Source organism: Rhea pennata, chromosome 5 (assembly GCF_028389875.1).
Source record: "Rhea pennata isolate bPtePen1 chromosome 5, bPtePen1.pri, whole genome shotgun sequence".
Lineage (NCBI taxonomy): Eukaryota > Metazoa > Chordata > Aves > Rheiformes > Rheidae > Rhea > Rhea pennata.
Window position 1 is genome coordinate 29980798 of NC_084667.1, and position 15848 is coordinate 29996645.

A 15848-nucleotide genomic window follows, 5' to 3' on the forward strand; every position below is an offset into this window, starting at 1 on the left:
AGCTGTATCGTATGGGAGCTGAGATATTTTTAAGCAGAAATAAGTTATAGATGCTATGGGCTGATAAATCAACTCTCCTTTTCTTAGAGTCTTTTATTTTAATAACAAACACTTTGGAATCTATAATAATTTTCAAATTCTGGAGGAAATTTTTGAAGCAACTTTCAGGCATTTTAATAATCTTGTATTCTTCTCAAGTTGTGATTTTGATTCTAAGAATATAAATGTATTTATTTAATCCTAAATAAGCTCAGAATCCTGAATCATTTTTTTTTAATAAGCAACGAAAAGGGTTTTGATATTTCTAGCAGAATTTTAAGTGCTTTTAACCTATACCAAAACAATACAGGTCTCAAATAGTGACTTAATAAGACTGCTGGAAACTAATGTTTTTGTTCATTGATTTATAATGACTTTGGGAGAAGAGGTGTTATGGTGGAGCCCTGCTCTTAGATTTTTCATCCACACAGATATTTTGAGGAAAAGCCCAGGCTCGGCCATCTTGAAGAACAGAAGTTTATAGAAACCCTTCCTCTCTGTCCTACTGCATAGTTTTCAGTTCATTTTTTGTAGAACTATGACAGAGGAACCCTGTGTTCTGTGACTAGTTTGACCGCTGGGTTGCTTCTGTCTTTCCATAACTCTTTTATTTTTTCTTCTCTTTTTAAAGCCAGTGTAAGAAGTGATGAATGCTCTGTTTTAATTGGATGGTAGCAAAACCTTTCATGACACTGAAGAGTTATGAATTATTCCTCTAATCAGCTACCTTTGAACTTTGAGAGCCTACTTATGTGATAACAACTGGAAGCTTGTTCTCACTTAGGGACTTTGTATCACTTGGACATAGTCAGTTTTGGAAAGAGCTGTTCCCTTGGAACAAAGAATAACATTTCATTTATATGGTGACAGAGAAAGAGAACGCATTTTATTCCAGTTTTAGTTACCATAAAGATAAAAAGAGAAGTGTTGGGATCATTTCAATTTCAATGATTTTTCCTTCAAGAAAATATGAAGACAATTTTCAAAAGCAGTTTTGTTTCTTCTGGAGGAGGAATTGTGAACTTGACAGATATTTATTTACCCATAAAGTTGGTTTATATAACTGTGCTCTCTATAATTCTCCCCAGTCTCAAGCACATTAGCCAATTTTACGTTCTTTCCCTTTGCCAAATGTGGTTGCAAGGATTCAGTTCTTAAAAGATTTTTGAAAATTATTGGCTGTGAGATCCATGAATTAGTGCATCCTAAGCAAAAACTATATTAGCAATCATATATGTATTCTGTTTAGTCTTTTACCTGGCCAATGAATGCATGCACATTGGCTTCGGATCAGCATATGCATGCTTTCAAACAGTGGCATTGTGTTTTGTCTCTCTTTCAAATGATTTATTGTAAATGAAAGAGAAACAAGGGCATAACAAGATATATGTGTGTGTGTGTATATACATACATATATATATATATGTATATATATATATATAACAAGAGATAGTAGTGTTAAAGAAAAGTTAGGATGCAAATCTGGATCTTGATCTGAGGTTGTTCTTCATATGCTCCTAGTTCTATAAGACAGAAAGGGACAAGACAGAATAAAACAGACTAAGCTGATAGATACACTAACTGCTATTCTACTGAGTCAAGGGTTTTCTTATATTGCTTTATGTGAACATAGCCATTTTTAAACTATCATTTTCTCATAGTAGAAGCTTTTATTGTATCAGAATAAAATCCTTTCATTATGTCAGAAGTTAAAATAAACCTACATCAGCAAAAGGATATTACAGATGGATGCCTCACTAGGCTTTCACCTCTGGCAGCCAAGATCCTTATTGGCTTCAGGTGAAACCATTACTCCTTGATCTGTTGATTTACTATGTTGGAAACTAGTATGATTCTTAACTCATTTAAAGCATACCGCAGTGGTTAATTGCATTGCACTGATGCATGCACTGTCTGCACCTGATTATTTTGAACTGAGCTTCTCATATGTCAACAGCTACTATTTGTAACACCTCTCATTCAATCAATACAGAGCTCTGTAAGGCTTTGTTCCTTTTTGGTCTGCAGGGCAGTAACTTTTTGCAGTGTTACATGAAAATATTGAGGTAGCTTCCATTTCTTTAGAGAACCTCTCTACTCTCTTCTCTATTGACCTCTGTTCTAGTCTAGCATAAAACATAGTCTCTGTATAAAAACATTAAAAAATAATTAGATGTGATTATATGGATGCAAAACTATATAGCTAAGTGCCCTGTCACAAAATTGGCTTTGTCAATTACTATACAATACAATACAGTTGAATCAATAGTGTAACTCATAAATATTAGCAGGGATTTTAGAGGAAAAAAATGTTAAATGGCTTTAATAAAATATTGGTGCTTTCTCTTTAGTTATAATAAAGACAAATTGTAAGATAGGCCGTTTCCTGGGTTTTCAGCTTTATAGATGATGTGATAGTTGACCAGTAATACTGCAGCAGGAAGCTGTAGCCGTAGGTGTGCATCTGATTGCTTCGTTGGTAGTATCTGAGAAAATGTCAAGCTCAAGGAGTTTGAGGAATCCTTAGGCAGGATTTGCACTAATGATGATCTTTTCTAGACTGCTTATCTTGACAGCCGCTTGCCTACGTTCGGAGAAACAGGGGTTTCCCACCTCTGCAAAAAGTTGCAGCGGGTACCTGACAGGTGGTTGATCTTGATGAATGAGAGGAAGAGACATGTGGAAAATTTATCTTGGGCTACAGAATTGTTCTTTTACAGAATTCGCTTTTTTTAAACAGAAGTAAACAAAAAAAATTTAATGTTGTTGTACTTGAGCAGTATTTTAAACTCATGATGTGTTTATTCTTCAGAGGAAAAAGACCTTTTTTTTCTTAGCCAGCTTAAATCTGTAAATATCCTTATTAGGAGAATAAATATGCATACTAGTATCAACTGTTCAGTAATTTGTTTTCAAGGTAACATCTTGAAAAATAAGATTAACTCTTTTTTGTGGATATCTAAATTATAAAGTTAGAAATTCAAAATAGCATCTTGCTAATTTTTCTGAAAATCTTTTATATAAACTACATAAAGTAAGTACAAATAATTTATGTCTGCATACATGTGAAATGCACTGGCACAGTTGTCAGCTCATTTTTGTGTTTATACTATCTCACAACTTTTTGTTACAGTTTCTTGTTTTCATTTTTTCCTATCTGTTAGAAATCCTCATTTTTGGTTTGAAAGTTTCCATGCTTTCTTTCTAAGTAGATATAAGGAAGCTTTGACAGAAGAGAATTTGTATTTTGCTGAAACTATCTATCTGTTACATATCTGTAAATTTAATGTAAGCTTTAAATACTAAATAAAATAGTAATCTATTTGTATTTTTCACCCATAAAGCTATAATTTTAGTGCCATAGTAGTATGACTTTGTTGCATACATCTTTTCAGCAAGCAATGAGACATTTGAAACTTAATATTAACATTGTATATAACCATTCTTATGAAAAGTTTTACTAAGTAGAGGAGTACTTTTAGAAAAAAACAAAAATAAAAACAATAAAGAGACAAATTCCTGAAGTATCATCTTCATTTTCCATTGTTTTACAAAAGCTTTGCATTGGCCTAAAAGGAGCAGTTGCTTGTTGAGTGTGTTTTACTGAAAAATATGCAATAATAATTTGGTATTAAGAAATGTATCTTTTTTAAAGAGAATTTCTTTCACCATTTTAGTGTATACTGATTTGATAATCAAGTATATGATATATACAAAATACCTGAATGCATGTGTTTTAGATCATTGTAATGGTAAAACGAAAATCTCATATTTGAAGAATATATTGCAAATGCTGTACTACATACGAGTTTGGATAAAAAAATGTATATTTAAAAAGGTAGCACAATACCGTGCAAACAGATGATAGTATGAGCATACAGTTCAGGAAATAGATTTGACATAATCCTAAATTTTGCATTTCTTTGTTGTTAATTGGACATTTAATATACTGATAACAAATTTAATATTTAGTTCATTCTTTTCCAGTACTGTGCTGATAAGTGTTACACAAGATACTTGGGAATACAGGGTAGTTAATTAAGAAACAACTTTTTTTTTTTTTTTTTTTTTTTAACTTACGACTCTTTCTTTAAGGAGATATTTTCAAATGAGAAGGTAGATAATTTAAATTATCACATTCTTTGTTTTCTTTAATTAAAAATTAAAAAATTACATTTGAATAGGAAACATGAGCCTCTACAGAGCTTTTACACTTTTACAGTTCATTTGCTAGAAAGGAAGTAAATAAACAAAGATTATTCCCTCAGAGCAGATATTTGCATCTTCTGCTTAGCTGCTGAAACATATAGATAAATAGTTTTATTTCTTCAACTTTATGGAATTAATCACACACAAGTTTTTGTAGCTTTCATCATCAATGACCAACTATTGACAGAAAGAAAAAAAACAACTGTCCTGAAATTAAAAACAACTATTCTCATTTTTTCTGCAATTGTAGGTATTACATTTAGACTGAAGAAACAAAAATAATGCATGTTGTTCATAGGAATACATATATTACTATGTACAGCCAATATTTTGTTTCAATCACACATTTTATAGTGATGCTTTAGTCTTCAAATTTCTCTCCTGTATTCTTTTAAACAGAATTAGCATAATACTAAAGCCAAAATGGAGTAGTTTAAACTTCTGTTGTGTTTTTTCCATGTGTATCTGCTTTTTTTTTTTTTTTTTTAACCGTTTCTGCCTATATAAAGGCCTGAAAGTCATTTAGATTTTTATGCTCAGTATCAATTCAACCAATGTTCAGAGTGTTCATATGCATCCCATACTTGGTTTGAGATTCTTCATCTAGCAGTTTTTTTTCTTTTGTATCTTCTCACTTAGTATCTTGTAAAAGAGTTAGTGGCTGACTGTAACATTTTTGAGTCCTCATTACGGTTCTCTCTAAATAGTCCTTCCTTAATCAAAACTTAGTTTTTGAGGTAAGTTTTGATCTACTTCAAGCAGATAAAGAGGAGGCCCGCACAGAGATCCTGCGCCCTCCAGCTTACGCAGACGGTTGATGAAGACAGATCAGAAAAGTTGGCAGCATTTCATTCCTCCAGTAGGTGTAGCAGCACAGTGCGTGAAGAATGAGTGCTGTATTTGCAGTCTATCCAGTGCTGTTTGCTTTTCCAAAAGCGCAACAAAAGTGCAAAGCAGAAAGTTAGTAATAAAACATTGTTCCTAATTCAAGTCTAACTCAAAGCTACAAATCTACCTCTGTGGAATGCCATATTTTTAAAGCTAGAATTAATTATATTAGAAACTTATATCAATTAAAATATTAAATATCTGTATCTTCATTTTGTTAGTAGATACCATGCCTAATAGCAGAATAAGAGATTCAGACCATTCTGTAATACTCATTTTTGGCCTGTATCTGTAGACTGTTGTCTATTGGTTCCTTCTGAAAGATTTACAAAGCTAACAAGGAAAAATAAGCTTATTATCAAATGGTCTTAAGTTCATTATGCAGAGCACTTAGCTGTTCTCAGAAATTGTTTAGGGGCTCACCTTATTAAAAAAAATTTAAAGAGAACTAATATGGATGCTGCTGCTCAAGATGTTTGTGTAAAGTAGACTATATGGTGTTATATTTCGATCCTGTTTTCTCTTATTGTACGGTCCATTTTTCCTGTAATAATAATTAGGTAGTATTTTTCACTATCAGTGAGATTCAATCTTTCATATCACTGTTAATTTATTAAAGTATTGTTGCAGTTTTACAATATTAAAATAATTCTATTAGCTTGCAGATTTTCTTTGAATAAAAATCTTAATTGCCATTTCTACTGTAGATAGATGTCAATTTTTTCCTTTCCATCTGTAGGAGCTTCCAGCCCCTTTGCTTGATGATGAGTACAGAAACGAATTGGGAGAAGAAGCAACACCTGTTAAGTCTGAAGATTTTCAGAATTCTATGAAAATAGCCTGGCGCTACCAAAATTTACCAAAAATGGAGGTAAAACTTCAGTATTTCATTATTTTCTCTTGCAGACAAAATGAATTTGTGAAGCAAGAGTATTTCAACAAAATCTAGATAATAGAACTGCTAATAGACTATGTGACAGCATTGCCTCTGGAGGGTAAATTGTCATATACCAATATACTACTTGTTTAGTAGAGATACAGAGAGATAGCAGTTTACGAGAAATGTAAAACTTAACACAGACAGTAATAATTTAAAAGTAAAAAGAAGTTAATCTTCCAAAGAATTTTTCAATTAACGTTATTGATTTCCGACAGATTAAAAAAAAAAAAAAAGTCATTTACAAACTGCATCCAAATTTAGCTGTACATGTGATATGCAGGTTTAATTGACACTACTTTTGAGATCTCTCTAGTGAAAGTACTGTATTGAAGCGAGCTGTTGACTTGCTTATCCATGTGCGTAACAACTAAAGTAAGCACTTGAGATTATATCAGCTTCACTGTCACTAGAAACTAATCACTGTGAAGGGAGACTACAAGAAACAAGCCCAGTGGTCAGTCTTTCAGAGTTTACAGCTGTTAGTGTTTTGTGAGTAATATATCTCCCTAGGTGGGTTACTTTCCTATTTAATCTAGTGATACAATCAAGCTTTAATAAAATTGCAACATTTTTTTTACCATCCAGAACAAAAAACTTGTTACAGCTATACATTGTAGCCTAAATCTTTTATAAATTCAGGTTTAGATGTAGTTGTAACTGCCTGGTAAGTTCAGTCATATTCTTAAAAAACATAATTGGAATGTGACAAAATGATCTTATGAGGCTTGGCATGTTTGGTTTTCTGTGAAATTGCACAGACATGGCTATATAGTTGTGTCAGAAGAGACTTATATATGGTGACATGCCAAATCAAACAGCCTCCAGGGTAATCATATAATCTCATCAATTTTATTATTGTGGAGCTTGCTCTGCCACTCTGAACCATCCCCAAAATAAATTGGTTTTTTTTAAGAATCTTAGTAGAATTCCTAGTAATTTGATATAGAAACAATTGCATGTCAGTACTCTAATAAACACTGTTCTGATGTTCTAACAAAACAGAAAAACATATAAATAATCCAGATAGGTGTGCACTCATCCTCTATTACTTTGTCCAGTAGCATAATGTTTCTCTACAATATATAATGGACTTGTCCTTGATTATTAGTATTAGATTGTGCAATATAGAACAAAATGATCAGTGTTTTGTGGGACATTTTCCTTGTTACTACTGCAGCTTTCTGATTCAGATTTTGATCACTCTTAATTCTTGATATATTCTTGACAGTGTATCTTGATATATCTTGATAGTTCTTGACAGTATTTTTATGTGTATGCTAACTTTCAAAGAAAACAGTAAAGTTCGCAAATAGAATTCTAATCGTTAAACTATTGTGAAAATTCTTCAGAATATTGTGGCTAGTGAAAAATATTTTTGAAATTGGTATTTTTAAATATTTTGGAAACAACTATCGGAAATTTTGATGCTAGCTGGATTAATTTGCTTGAATAATATGCTCCATCAAGAATAATATTTGATGTAGGCTTACAGCACCCTGGATTCTTAATACTCTTAGTAATATCTTCTAATTAATAACTCCAGTTATAATCTGTTTTTTGAATTTTATTTTGGCAGATCGTTCTGTAAAATTAAGTATTCAAAGCATCTTTTCCAAACTCATTGAACTGATACACTAGTAAGTTTTTAGAAACTACTGTCAAATAGCTTCAAATATGAAAGGGAGAAAATAGCTTTACTTTTTAATTAAAACACTAAACACGTAGCAGAAAACCTTTCTATCCAATATCTGGCTTTATATGGAGCAAGGAATGCTGAGAAAAAGTTGTCTTGACAATATTTTTTGCTACCTAATTTAGTTCTTATTTGTAAGTAATTAAAGTCATTTTCATTAACTGTTAAGAGTATTCACTTCTTTCGTTAGATCTCTCATAAACTGCTGGATAGCTAGTTTTTTGTTATTATGTATTATATCTATATTAGTACTCTTCATGACTATCACAGTTTATCTTCACAGATGTGCGTATACCTTATATGTAAGAAAAAGACAGGTGATGTATAAGAAATCTGTCAGGTAACCTTATATATCACAAAAAGACAGGTGATGTATAAGAAATCTGTTGGAGTAACGCTTAGTGTGCCTTTGCCGTTGTGTTACCTTTAACTCTAGCAGAGGTTTATTTCATTTAAACTTTTGAGTATATGGATAGGCTCTTTTGCAATGCAAGACAGTGATTTCCACACACACACACCCATTTTTGAATGAACTGCTTATGTTCTTAGGGCAATATATAAACTGTCACAGCATGAAATCAATTTTCTGCCTTGATTCATCCTAAATCTGAGATTTCTAGCACATTAGTATTGCAATTAGAAACATTAACAGCAGACGGTAGCATAAAAGCATGCTCTGCTCACTGACAATTTAGTGTATTTCTCCATGTGCAAACTAGGAATCCAAGAAAGAGCAGACTTGAGCCTGCAATCCACCGATAAATTTATCAGATCAAACTTAAGAGGAATGGAAAGTCTCTCTTTCACACTCTCTATGGTCATTCTGCTAAGGCAGATTATTCATGCTTACTTGATTCAGGTAGGCTTTTTGCAAGCTTCATCAGTAAGCCTGGGAATCCAGTACATTGAGGCCTATTCATAGGTTTCTGACATAGACCAAGCTTTTATTGCGTGGTGTTTTATTATAGCCAAATCTTAGTCTCCACCCAGTTTGTAGGCACTGTGCTTATTCTTTTGACTCAAGAGAGGTTATCACCTACCTTAATCCATGCAGCAGGGTGGATTAAGGACACCAATGTGCCTCAGGATTCTCAAAGAGGATCCTGGAAACTTCTTGTTTCTTCTTTTTTGCTGTCTTTACTAAACTCTATTGGGCCTCAGTAAGGATTTGCATCTGAAATGGGCAACCTGGAGCTTTTCTCAATGAAGACATCAGATCAAAGTTCAGTTAGTCAAGGCCTTTCTAAAACATTAAGGGGGCTTGGAAGTACACAATAAAAAGATGAGCTCTGGCAGAGATTGCAGTAAAAACATTCTGATCTGTAATCCGGATAAAGAATAGATTATAGGCCAAAGAACAGCCCCTGTTTAAATTGCTTTCAGAATCCTTATTCTAAATAGAGTTACATTTTCCATAAAAAATACTTAGAATTTAGTTTGATAGGTTGTTACGTTTTGTTGTACTTCCTTATGTAAAATGCAATTCCTGATAAACAGAAGCGCAGATTTCGAGAATGCTTTTTCCTTTTTTATAATAAAAAGGATCTACTTCTTTTGACTTGAAATATATAAGCAGTTTTGCTTCTTTTTAATTAAAATTTGATTTGTGTTAAAAATAACCAGAAGTTTGCTCTTAGTTTGCCTAATTTCTGATTTTGCAGGAAAGATTTTTTTCCATTCTCTGATAACTGGCCAGGCCTGACATCCACTAATCAAATAATTTCAAAATATTTACTCTAAATCATAATGTTTTCATTAATTTTAACAGCTTAATATATTCTTGGTAAGCTGAAATAAAATTGTGGCAATACATAGCATAATTGCTTTTCAAAAGCTAACTAAAAATTCATGTTTTCATGTTATGTTTAGCATGTCTACATTCTTTCTTTTTATGGTAGTAGTGCTTCTTTTATTAACATTATTATCATTATTTAGTTTTATGAAAACCACAAGCTTCATGTAATAATTGGAGTGAGAACTAAATAATTTCCTCGCCAACACACAATAATTATTACTAAGATCTCATTATTGTAATAATTCACTGTAACTATTGTCATTCCTGCTTACAGGAAGAATAGCAAATACAGAATAGGAACAGAAATGGCTCTAAAGAATTTTTCACTGCATACACACATGACCACACTCAATTTTCAGGTGGCTGCTAAAATTTATGTATGGACCTGTTTAAAAGAAAAATCTCTTTATTAAAGTGTTTTAAGTTGTTCTAGAAGCAACTGAAAAACTTCTGAAAATACTGGGGCAATTCTGATCATTTTTCAGGAGTAATTCTATTCTTTTTAAGTATAAACAAAATACCACTTCGTTTTAGCTAAGAATCAGAGCATCACTGGTTTTTCAATCATATTTTTCCGTTCATTGTAGACAGTGATGTGATTTCAAAATTGAATAAAGTGTTGCTTAGCAGTATTCTTTGATCACTGCATTTTCATTCTTAGCTACTGGTAAGATTAGAGTTGTTTTGTATCATACACTTCTCTTTTTTTAAAAAAAAGAAAAGTAATTGATGTATACGCAAGTAGGTGTGAGGGAGTGTGCGTGTGCGTGCATATTTTGTTGAAGGTGCACAGGGGTGGTTTTAGAAACTGACCCTCAGTTTAAGGAGTAAACCGTTCAAGTAGGCATTTGTTCTGTTGCCATCTTTAGGAGCCTAATTGTTTGATTTGAGGGCTGGATAGAGATGAATCGTGGTCATTTTGCTGATAGCTAGTAATCTTACTGTGGATTTATCGTGTTCCCAGAGAGAAAAAATTATAAAGAATCCACCAGAGGAAGGGAGATGTCCTGGATCTCATCTAGCAAGGTTCCATTTTACAGCGAGGCAGGCCATTAAGCACAGAGCTAGTGGGCTTTTTACTGATGGCCTACAAACCGCTTTTGAAAGTCTTTTGAGCTGGGAACTTGTTGTTGGGACAGAAGAAGTGAATTTGTTGATGATAGTGCTAAGGTTGTATTTTTGGGTGTGAAGGAAGGTAAATTCAGAAGGATGGTAGCTCTAAAGAAAATGTTTAACTCTTTTATACACAAACTGCTTTACCAAATGCATATTTTTCCAAAGAGGGGGTTTTAAGGGGAAATATTTGCTTTGGTAATTGATCGGCTCTATGACATATCTTGTTCAGGGATGAACAAAAGAGGTTGATATATGAAGAGATATCTTTGTTATAATAAGCATCTTTATTACAGTAAAGCATAATTATTGTGTGCAATGTGCTTGTAGTGCGCAACCTGATAGTTTTTAGAAATCTAAGAAGTTAAGAGTAGTTTTTATCACTTTTTTTCTATTTTCTATTAAAATTAGACATATGAAGGTACAATACTATTTCTTATTACTGATCATAAGTAAACATGTGAAACATTTTCAAAAGCTAACTAAAAAATGTCTCGGCAGCTCCTGATACATCCTTTAAAGATACTGAAAAGTCTGATATGTAGAACAGACATTCATAATCTGCACAGTTCATGTGTATTTCTGTCTGAAATTGAATTTCTATGCCTAGAGTATGTGCAGAAAAACATTATTTTAAGTATCTGTCTTGATGGTGCAACCTGGAGCAGCCAGAGTTGAATTCCATGTGGAAAAAAACCCACAATTTAGAATGTTAAATGCAGAGCCGGAATTTCATAGTAACAGATTTTATATTCTTACTCCACTTGAAGTTTATACTTATGTTGAATATAAAAATCCAGAGATTTGTTAGGTGTGTTGCTAGTTAATTTTCTTCTTATGATATAATCATTTAATAGGTTATTGTAATTATTGTTTCCACAGGTCAGCCCAGCAACATCTGCGAGGTTTGGCCATTATTATGATGTTTCTAAAACAATGTCTTCAGAACTGCTTCAGTCCATAAAATGTCACAGTTTTTTCCTTCCTGAAGAATTATCTTTACAGCCTACAATAAAAATGTGGTAAGTTGTAATCACATGTGCTTCTGCTGTGTGTTTGGATTTTGTGTGCATATTAGTAGTAAACAATATTTTTTCCTTTACATTTACTGTGAAAAACCTTTGTAATTGTAGCCCTGTCGCTGCTGCATCCCCTGACTGGCTGCAGCACCACCGTGGCACGGAGGCTGCTCAGTACACTGGCTCCTCAGCTGGGGAGGAGGCAGGTGAGCAGTGACAACTGAGGCAGACGTTGCTGTGCCAGCCTGAGACCCCGCTGAGTACTCAGTCCAGCCCCATTGAAGGCTGAGTGGTGGGATAAGGAAAAAATATTACTGTTTTTCTGTGAACTATTCCCTGAGCTCCTTGCCTTTTCAGTTTTCAGAAATGGGTCATGTGGCATATGAAGGTATCCATGCACTTTTTTAGGGTCAAGAAGATAGGCTAGACTTGACTTAAATAGCTTAGGGTGCTGTATCATGTTAATTATATGACTTCTAACATCTTGCAGCTTCACCTAAGGAAAATAAAAAAATACTGTGAAAATGCAGTACTGATGTGTCTTACACAACAACCCTAATTACAGAGAAAGTCATAAACTCTTCTGTGAACGAATAACTCATTATAGTTCATGTCTATCAGTAATGAATTAAGGAAGACCACAAGAAAATGAGTGACAGCAGTGAAGGCTTATATCAGCCTGTGGCACACATGTCCGTTGTATCTTTCTTGGAGACATTTCAAGTAAAGTCAAATGTCAGATACAGACTAGCAATCTCTTTGTTCAGCACAGTTGTTTTATTTATGTAATATCTAGGTTTTGTAGATCCCAATGTGTAGGACCAACACCAAGAAGTAGCATAGAATGCTTTTTTTTGTAATTTAATTACAGTACCTTCTAGTAGAAAAGACTAATTCATAAAAGAAACACAGTATGAAGCACCTTTCTTAGAAGTGTAGACAAGCAAAAAGCCAAGTCTCCTTTTTATTTTGTTTTCAGCATTACACAATCAGATATCCCTGGTTCTAATTCAGTAAGGCATATTCTTGCTATGTTATAAAAAAAGCAATTTATATGCTTTCAGGAGAAAAAAAATCAAATATAAAGTCTGTTTTCTATAGTCAATATTGGAACCAACTTTACATATATGTTTTTTATATATGTATATTTATTTATTTTATATTTGGTAGCAAGGCCACAGGAGATACATACAGGAATATTTGACTGGCAGGTAGCAAGTGCTTATATTGCTATCAAGCAAATTAACTCCACTTCTGCCTTCTCTCTACAATTAACCAGCTAGCTAGAATGTCTGAGATGACTTCAGGCTTAATTCCACTAACAGTACGGCTGAGAAATATTCATATGTTTTACTTAGAGGAGGGGTGAGCAATACACAGAGATTCTCCCATTCAAGATTTGACAAAAAAGATTGTTTTATTTTGAGCAAAAATAGGTGCAAGTAAATGTTCCAGTTTACCTGTGAATAACTGAATAGACCCTAGAAACAAATAAGCTTAATAAATAACAACTTTTGGAGACTTAAATATAATCACACACCTGATTTTTTTTGAATAGCAGCTCTTAAAATGAAGATCAAAATATTTTAAGGTGTTTACAGGAAAAGGTTTTAAACTGTGAGACTGAGATTTTTAATAATGGGAAGTTTATTGTTGTTGTGATATTTGGGCAAAGAGGTGGTGGGAGTTGAGTTACAAACTAAACACTAACAAATCCACTAATAGGATTTGGTTTTACGAGAAGTAAGAGTTTGAACAGAAGGATACCTAGCAAAAAAGAGGAATAGGAAGAACCTGTTCTGCTGTTGGATTAGCGTGTAGGTAAACAGAAAATTTCAATCTTCAATATGAAATTCTGTTGTTATAAAAAAATTCATAAAATTGCAATCACTAAAGGCAATAGTAGAATGGTACGAAGAACAACCAATATGTATTTTCTCTAAAATTTCCTTTCTTTCTTTCTAGATGGAAAATCTGCAATAACCTCAAATGATTTCTTTGATGATTAAAAGTTGTTTGTAGATAACCCTTAAACCGTATTCATGTTTCAAAATTTTGTAGATTGTTTTGTTGTTTTTAAGTTTATGCTTGATTAGGCCTTGTAGCCATGTAGCAAATTTTTTAAAAACAAAGTTTATTTATTTAAAGGAGTGGAAGCACAGCATTCTTCTCTTAATGACTGGTTATAAGGAATAGCATGAATAAAATTGCTTAGGAAATCTAACTGCACTGAGCTTAGGAGTTTGTGTGTTTTTAATCTATGTATAGTATAGGAAAGGGACTTTAATGCATTTGGTGTTATAAGCTTTGCTTATCTCTAGTGTTTACTTTGCATGTCATCCTGATAAAAGTTCATAATTCTTATCATATGAATTTTATTCTTATTTTTAGTTAGCATCTAACTGAAAGATTAGATTTAGTTAATGCACTTGGTAACCTGTGACCATAAGATTAGGTTTCTTTTTCTGAATACTTTACAATCTTGTGAATATGTACTTTTTTCAAAAATACTCTGTCTCATGCAAATTAGCTTATTTAATTATTTGTTTGACGTCAATGCTATTTTTTGCTGGCGTTGGTCATATTTTGGTGCACGGATTTCTGTTATAAATAATTTCTAATAAAGTCATGAGAACTCTAGCAATATTAGTAGTTACTGTGTAGGACTACTGCAGTGAGTTATTTCTCAGTAGAGCACAAACTGATAGGGTGAGGAAGATTATCAAATAAAAATGAGTTTCAGGCGTACCAAGGCAGCAAACAAAGGGCAAGGAAGAATAAAGAACACATTGGGAATAGTAAAGTATCAGACAGAGATCAATGGGGAGGTATGAGGAGGTGTTTACACCTTTCATTTGAATTGTATCATTTGTCTTGTAACTTTGATTATTGTTTTCCCTGACCACAAATGCCACTACATTTGGATTCCCTGTGGTGAAAAAGTTGCACTAGATCAAGGTTAAGGTGAGATGGGAAGAATTCTCCAGAGTTACCACCTCTGAAATACAACTTCTTTCTCTATACAGAAATGGAAGATTTAAGCATCCAGTTAATACAACATGTCATTTTTGAGGCACATTAAAAAAAAAAAAAAAAAAAAAAAAAAAAAAACAATGTGAATTAGAATTTTAACTTCTATTCGTTGATGTTGTGTAACTGGAATTCTTCAGACTCAAAAATTCCTTCTCCCAATCCTCTTTCTCCCCAAATTAGTGGTGTACATAGCATAGTTAGTATCAGGAAATGGAAATACCAAGGAAGGAACATAAGGAAGGAACAGGTTAGAAAATGCATAAATATTTTCAAATTTCAAAAAGAAGTTCATCCTGTAAAACATGAAGAATTGTCAAAGAAGTTCCACACGGTCAAAAAGGCCAAAACACTGCCTGTCTTTGAGGAGAAGTGAGGGAGAAGGCATTTATGGAATAATATTAGTGCTCCGAGAAATATTGGAAAAAATATATAATTTATTTTTAAGCTTCTAGGAGAGTTTCACCCAATGCAATGTTTTCTTTGTTTGCTTATGAGTATTCAGCTGAGATAGAGTCAGAAGACTTTTAAACAAAACTGGGGATACTCTGCATTGATAAAATCTGCTATCATGTCAAAGGAAAGAATATAGGCTGGTTTGACAGTTTTGTTTTTGTCAGGTCCAAGTTGATTGTTAAATCCTTATCTTCTAAATAAGCTGTCACTGAGTCACAGTTGAAACTGAATGAAATATCAGGTTTTATCCCGATATTGGGTCTGGTACTAATCAGCAGCTCGATAAATGTCCTGAGCAATTGATATCTTTATTGCAGTTGTGAAGCACGTCAGATTTAGCAAAGAGTAGAAGGAATAATTGCATACATTTAGAAGATAGAATTAGAATTCAAAAAGATTTAGGTCGGTGGTCTGAAATAAATTATATGCAATTCAGGAAAGGCATGCAGAATACCATACTAGTAAGAACAGTTAATTGAAGAAATGAAATGATATAGCAGTTCTCTAGGAAAAGATGCAAGGGTTATAAAATGTCTTGAACATAAAATATATTAGCAGTGTTGGGTGATTTGTGCTACCAAAAAGTGTAATTTAAAATACACAGAGGAGAGGAACTGAAATTTCATGTAGAAGATATTTAAAGTACTTCTGTTTTGCTCAACCATA

The 15848-nt window shown here is 33.0% G+C and overlaps 1 protein-coding gene across 1 annotated transcript in view; it reads left to right on the top strand.

Moving 5' to 3' along the window:
• The window catches only part of ELP4 (elongator acetyltransferase complex subunit 4), a 152973-nt gene that overhangs the window by 25891 nt on the left and 111234 nt on the right, over positions 1–15848 (top strand). The window contains exons 4-5 of the mRNA XM_062576307.1: positions 5876–6007; positions 11560–11699. Coding sequence (XP_062432291.1) covers positions 5876–6007; positions 11560–11699 — 272 coding nt within the window. The remainder of the gene's footprint in view (positions 1–5875; positions 6008–11559; positions 11700–15848) is intronic.